The sequence below is a fragment of the Phyllobates terribilis genome, unplaced genomic scaffold, assembly GCF_046119375.1.
Source record: "Phyllobates terribilis strain yellow unplaced genomic scaffold, ASM4611937v1 Scaffold_9__5_contigs__length_417890890, whole genome shotgun sequence".
NCBI lineage: Eukaryota > Metazoa > Chordata > Amphibia > Anura > Dendrobatidae > Phyllobates > Phyllobates terribilis.
The window spans coordinates 366,051,969-366,058,538 of NW_027362769.1; the positions used below are offsets into that span (position 1 = coordinate 366,051,969).

Sequence of the window (6,570 nt, forward strand, 5' to 3'; positions counted from 1 at the left end):
TTTCCTATCAGGAGATATTTGTGTTCTAGTTCCGCAGCACACGATGGCAGAGACCGCACCAGCCGCCGCTCCCCCTCCCGCAGAACCGGCCGCCAAATCCAAGAAGCAGCCGAAGAAATCCGCCGCCGGGGGCGCCAAGAAAAGCAAGAAACTCTCCGGTCCCGGCGTCTCCGATCTGATCGTGAAAGCCGTGTCCGCCTCTAAGGAGCGCAGTGGCGTGTCTCTGGCCGCCCTGAAGAAGGCTCTGTCTGCCGGAGGATACGATGTAGAGAAGAACAACAGCCGCCTGAAGCTGGCCGTCAAGTCTCTGGTCATCAAGGGCGCCCTCCTCCAGGTGAAGGGCAGCGGCGCCTCCGGGTCCTTCAAGCTGAACAAGAAGCAGCAGGAGACTAAGGACAAAGCGGCCAAGAAGTCAGCAGCTGCGGCCAAGCCCAAGAAACCCGCTGCAGCCAAGAAAGCCGCCAAGTCTCCGAAGAAGCCCAAGAAGGCTCCGACCGCGGCCAAGAAGAGCCCGAAAAAGGCCAAGAAGCCCGCAACAGCTGCCAAGAAGGCGGCCAAGAGCCCCAAGAAGCCAAAGGCCGCTCCAAAGCCCAAGAAGGTGACGAAGAGTCCGGCTAAGAAAGCTGCTAAACCCAAAGCTGCCAAGAGTCCTGCTAAGAAGGCAACTAAAGCCAAGAAGCCCGCAGCTAAGAAATAATCCAAAGCCGCCCTGTTATTACCCCACAAAGGCTCTTTTCAGAGCCACCACCTTGTCCCCTGCAGAGCTGTATAATCAGTGCCACCACCTTGTCCCCTGCAGAGCTGTATGATCAGTGCCACCACCTTGTCCCCTGCAGAGCTGTATGATCAGTGCCACCACCTTGTCCCCTACAGCTGTATGATCAGTGCCACCACCTTGTCCCCTACAGCTGTATGATCAGTGCCACCACCTTGTCCCCGGCAGAGCTGTATGATCAGTGCCATCATCTTGTCCCCGGCAGAGCTGTATGATCAGTGCCACCACCTTGTCCCCGGCAGAGCTGTATGATCAGTGCCACCACCTTGTCCCCGGCAGAGCTGTATGATCAGTGCCCGTATATCCTGCCTCTTCTAGATTATAGTGTGTACAGGGAGCGGCTCCAGTGTTATAATGAATAAGCTTTTCCCCACATCTCCGCATAGAGCTGCGCTGTGTCCCGATCACACCAGTGCAGGTGACCGATCAGTGTAATCAATGGAGGGAAGGGGCCGATGTCCTACAGAAATCTACATCATCCTAATCAATCACCACTTGTAACCTGCGTCTTTATTAGTGAAAGGATTAGTGTGCGGTTATTACTTCGATGAGAGAATTGGAGAACCAGTGATTTGACTGATGATAGAGTAGACCCTGTACAGCTCCGTGTACTGGTGACATAGAACAGTGACGACGGCGGCTCTTGCTGTAGAAGCCGCATGTAGACATGGTGTGACCCTGTGCCAGTATCCGCAGCCAGAAAAGAGTGTGAACAGAGACCCTGCCCCTCTTTATGAGGGCGGGATTACTGGGTGTTGGGTTGATTTCGTGAATAATGATTGGTCGCAGACATCACACGTGTTTTGGCGGCTCATGTTAATTTATGAACTAGCCAATAGAGTTGTAGGGAGCGTGTTCACATGACGCGCTAACAGGAGCAGAGGAGTATAAATATCCCGCTCTCTCCGCTCCTCTCATCACTTCTGTTCTCCTCTATACAGAGCTATGGCCAGAACTAAGCAGACCGCTCGTAAATCCACCGGAGGGAAAGCTCCCCGCAAGCAGCTGGCCACTAAGGCCGCTAGGAAAAGCGCTCCCGCCACTGGCGGAGTGAAGAAGCCTCACCGCTACCGGCCAGGGACAGTCGCTCTCCGTGAGATCCGCCGTTACCAGAAGTCCACCGAGCTGCTGATCCGTAAGCTTCCCTTCCAGCGCCTGGTGAGAGAAATCGCCCAGGACTTCAAGACCGATCTCCGCTTCCAGAGCTCGGCCGTCATGGCGCTGCAGGAGGCCAGCGAGGCTTATCTGGTGGGGCTGTTCGAGGACACAAATCTGTGCGCGATCCACGCTAAGAGGGTCACCATCATGCCCAAAGACATCCAGCTGGCCCGCCGGATCCGTGGGGAGAGAGCTTAGATCCGTCCTACACTTCTGACTATAACACAAAGGCTCTTTTCAGAGCCACCAAATCCTCCATAATAACGAGCTGATCCCTCACATCTGCTTCATATTCTGCTGAGTGTTCACTTGTGCTCAGTAACATCAGGGGCGCTCAGTTCTCTTCTCAGTCTGCAGTTGGTATCTGGGGGGATTATTCCCTCCAATGCAGTTATAAGGGTGTGTAGAAATGATTGATTACTACACGAAGTACATTCTACTCATTCAACCACTTAATATTCGTATCCCCACTAGTTTTCGCACCGATCCTGCCGCACATCCAATAATATCAGCTTTATATAATGTATTAGGAGTCTGGACTGTGTTTTGAAGGGATAAATGCGCAGATTTCTTGGTGTATATGATGCGATCATTATAGGACGTCCATTATCCAGCGCTATCTCCTGTGAACACTCGCTGACTCCTATCAGCCGCACGGGTCTGATCCTGAAAACGCATCAGGATTAAGAGACTAATATCCTCTGCAGCTCTGTAGTAGGTTTATCTAGATAATATTAACCTACATTTTATAAAATCCCCACCTCCTTCTTTCAAAGTTCTCTGTAAACTGCAGTATCTCGTTTCTTTATATTCCCGGCATATTGCTGGTGTGATGGAGTCACCATTGTTAGAATCAGTTCTGCACTTTGTGTTTATAGAAAGCGGATACTGTTCCCTGGATCCTGGAAAATGATAGAAATTCCTGTATGGAACCAAGAGACCATTGATCGCTCAACACAAGCAAATTTCCTGATATCCGACAGTCCTGAAACTACGTGATCCAGAAGGACAGAAAAAGCCTTCAGCCCCTGAGCGGGAACTTCCTATTCGGTAACTACTAACATTAGCTCCTCCCCTTCCTCTGCTGATTGGCTGAACACAGGACGTTAGGGAGTTTGAATTTCCCGCTCCTTGGAGTTTCCGCAGCTTCTACATGTAATTGTGTTACTACTTCTGCTGTGAAGAGAAGTGTCCGGTCTATAGATAAACTCCACTGAGCACATTCATGTAATCACCTTCCAGATCACAGTGTATTCTCCATTGGATATGGGACCACTGGAATGAGAATCAATCAGCTGCTCAGTGATTTTGTTATTTATACGGTTCCTTTTTTATTTGACCTGAGCTGTTGTCATTATCTTCTACATGAAAATAACAAATGTTCTCTAAATGCAAATCTTCATATGAAGAAACAAGTGATATCTGAGTTTTATGATCTCTGACAATTACAATACAAGTGTTATTAGGAGAAAGTAAATATTGTCATTTCTGATGAGCGGAAAATCCCAGTGGTGGCAAAATATTAAGTTTTATAATTCTGTTCCCAATTGATAACAGTACTGTCCTGCCATTATCGTTTGCAGGAAGAGACCCTCTGTAAGCCAGACTGAGGGGATTCCCGGCTTATGAGCTGGTGTCAGTATCGGAGCAGTGCTGCTGACCGCGGCTTCCTCCCTGCACTGTCCTTAGAAGAGGCAATAATCCTGGCTGCCACAATCCTCCTCAAATCACCGCACCCCAAGAGCAATTCTATCTGAAGTGACAAGCCCATCTTAGAAATGTCAGAGCTCAGTCAGGATCCTATAGATTAGTCACCGGGAGCAGCCAGAATGTCACATGTAGATTGTACAGAATGCACGGGATGATGAGGGGAGTAGTAAGGTGCGGAAATGACCCTTCCTGGACATTAGTGAATAGCATGTTACGAATATGCTGGTATGATGGAAGTGGGGGTTAATCACTGTCAGTGCCGTTACAGGTATATTCAGCAGTGATCTGATGTTTCTATATGAAGTGTAGATCACTTGCAGCTGGTGTCGTGTCTGCCCTTTTATTTACAGACTGTTTTTGAAACATTTCTCATCACAGGTAAAACATATATAATTAGAAGCTGCGGAAACTGCACAACGAGCGAGAAATTCAAACTCCCCAACAGTTCTGTGTTCAGCCAATCAGCAGAGGAAGGAGGAGCTAATGTCGATTCTGTAAGACCCGCCCTGGAAACGCGTCATCTCTGCAGTCTTTCTCTCCGGTCCACCCAGACGCTATATAAAAGAAGAGTCCGTGCGGGTTAGTCATAGGTTCCTGCTGACTATTTGGAAGATGTCTGGTCGCGGTAAAGGAGGGAAAGGTCTCGGGAAGGGCGGTGCCAAGCGGCACAGGAAGGTGCTCCGTGATAACATCCAGGGCATCACCAAGCCTGCCATCCGCCGTCTCGCTCGCAGAGGAGGCGTCAAGCGCATCTCCGGCCTCATCTATGAAGAGACTCGCGGTGTCCTGAAAGTCTTCCTGGAGAACGTGATCCGTGACGCCGTCACCTACACCGAGCACGCCAAGAGGAAGACCGTCACCGCTATGGACGTGGTGTACGCGCTCAAGCGCCAGGGCCGCACTCTCTACGGCTTCGGAGGTTAATTGTGTTCTCTGCTCCATCCTGACAACCCAAAGGCTCTTTTCAGAGCCACCACATCTTCTAAGTGAGAGGCTACAATCTCCTGTGGAGTAATAATCCCTGTGCTTGTGTGAATGCCAGTACAAGCTTTATACGCTGTTCGAGTTAAAAATGTTCACTCATTGATAACTGAGGATACTTGCACTGAAGGGATGAGTTTGTTGTGGTTGGAGTGATGTATAGTATTTGACGGGCTGATTGCGTTCCTTACAGCAATCTGTAGATATCCCGAGTTATGGAAGCAGTATCAGCTTTCTTTAATACAAGATACGCAACTGCTCCCATCAGTAGTGATGTTCCGAGTGCTGCTTACAGAATGGAAACATAAGATCCTGTGATTGAGGACGGGGCTTGTATCAGGCTCAGTGTATATGGAGGCCGCTGAAGGTTCATGACCTCACAAATGATTAGTGGAGAACCATCCTCTTTTCGATAAGAACCATTACCGTGTTCGGGGAAAGCTGCTCTGCGCTGTATTCTCAGAGGGGTAGAGCTGTGCTCAGACCGCATTGCTCAGATTGCGATCTCCGCTACAAGCAGAGGGGCGGGTAATAATCCGACGCACAAAGAAAGATTGCGCGGGAGACTCAAAACCACCAATTACAGACATCTCAGCAGGCGCCAACCAATACCAGATACAAGTGTTTTCTCCACCGTTTAACTCTCTATTAGCCGGGTCACTAAAATTAGTATCTGCGCTACGAAATATAGCAGGATCAACCTATTTAATGCTTTACATTTCTGATCTACAGTAAATCATACAGTAGAACATAGAATAGATCGTGTTGTTCTCTCTATATAGTGTGGACCATCGCCTGCTATCAGCGGTGCCGGCTCTGATGAGGAGGATGTGGTGGCTCTTAGAAGAGCCTTTGGTTGTTCGGACAGATGTGGAGGAGCGGCGCTCACTTGCTCTTGCTCGCCTTGCTGCTCTCGGTCTTCTTGGGCAGCAGCACGGCCTGGATGTTGGGCAGGACGCCTCCCTGGGCAATGGTCACCCCACCCAGCAGCCTGTTGAGCTCCTCGTCATTGCGCACCGCCAGCTGCAGGTGACGGGGGATGATGCGGGTCTTCTTGTTGTCCCGGGCGGCATTGCCGGCCAATTCCAGGATCTCAGCAGTCAGATACTCCAGCACAGCGGCCAGATAGACCGGAGCGCCGGCGCCGACTCTCTCGGCATAATTGCCCTTGCGGAGAAGCCTGTGCACACGGCCGACTGGGAACTGGAGTCCTGCCCGGGATGAGCGGGTCTTTGCCTTAGCACGGACTTTGCCTCCTTGTTTGCCGCGTCCAGACATCGCTGTAATCTTATCCAAAATCAATCTCCAATAATGCCGTTTCTGTCTCCCTTTTATCCGCCGCTGCCCCGACCTCCTACCTTATCATTGGATGGATCTGAAGCCGCCAATGGAGAGCAGACGTGTGGAAACACCAATAAGACGCAGCGGGCGCAGCTTACACAGGTCACGTGACTTTTTGTCCATGAGTTTGAAGTTCCCGCTCAGTGGCTGATGGCTTTTCTGTTCTTTGTCCCCATATAACACGAGGTTCTATGACCGACTTATATTGGTCGTTTACATCCCATACAGGAGTCTGGAGATTTTAGTTGAGCAGTCTCCGCTTTCTATAATACAAGACCCGGGGTCAGGGATGCTTCGGTTTCCTTTCATAGATATATAGAGTGAATCAGCCAAAAGCTGTGATGTGCCCCGTGTGTCTGACCTCCCTTTATACGATATACTAGCCAGGGACGCATCCTACATGCGATATTTCAGGGAAGACCAATTCTGCTTTGACCCCACCATATCCCCCCGATCATCTCCCCAGTAGTTTAATCCAGTAATTCATGTACAGATCAATTGTACAGCTACAGGGAGGAAGTGTGTGACAGGACATGTACGATCATGTATTGCAGATTCCTCAGAAAATTACACTGTTGTCCGGATCCCATAGGTCAGACATGCAG

At 49.9% G+C, this 6,570-nt stretch overlaps 4 protein-coding genes across 4 annotated transcripts; 3 read left to right on the forward strand and 1 right to left on the reverse strand.

The window, feature by feature from the left end:
- On the forward strand, window positions 1-704 carry LOC141161164 (histone H1.11R-like). The gene has a single exon (XM_073645933.1). It carries the CDS (start codon window positions 44-46, stop codon window positions 695-697), a length of 654 nt encoding a protein of 217 aa, XP_073502034.1. The 5' UTR covers window positions 1-43; the 3' UTR covers window positions 698-704.
- Window positions 705-1,720: 1,016 nt separating this feature from the next.
- Window positions 1,721-2,131, forward strand: LOC141161400 (histone H3). The gene has a single exon (XM_073646211.1). The coding sequence runs from the start codon at window positions 1,721-1,723 to the stop codon at window positions 2,129-2,131; it is 411 nt and encodes a 136-aa protein (XP_073502312.1).
- A 2,124-nt stretch (window positions 2,132-4,255) lies between these two features.
- LOC141161401 (histone H4) lies at window positions 4,256-4,567 on the forward strand. Its single transcript, XM_073646212.1, has one exon. The coding sequence runs from the start codon at window positions 4,256-4,258 to the stop codon at window positions 4,565-4,567; it is 312 nt and encodes a 103-aa protein (XP_073502313.1).
- A 942-nt stretch (window positions 4,568-5,509) lies between these two features.
- On the reverse strand, window positions 5,510-5,925 carry LOC141161165 (histone H2A type 1-like). The gene has a single exon (XM_073645934.1). The coding sequence runs from the start codon at window positions 5,900-5,902 to the stop codon at window positions 5,510-5,512; it is 393 nt and encodes a 130-aa protein (XP_073502035.1). The 5' UTR covers window positions 5,903-5,925.
- Window positions 5,926-6,570: the final 645 nt, after the last annotated feature.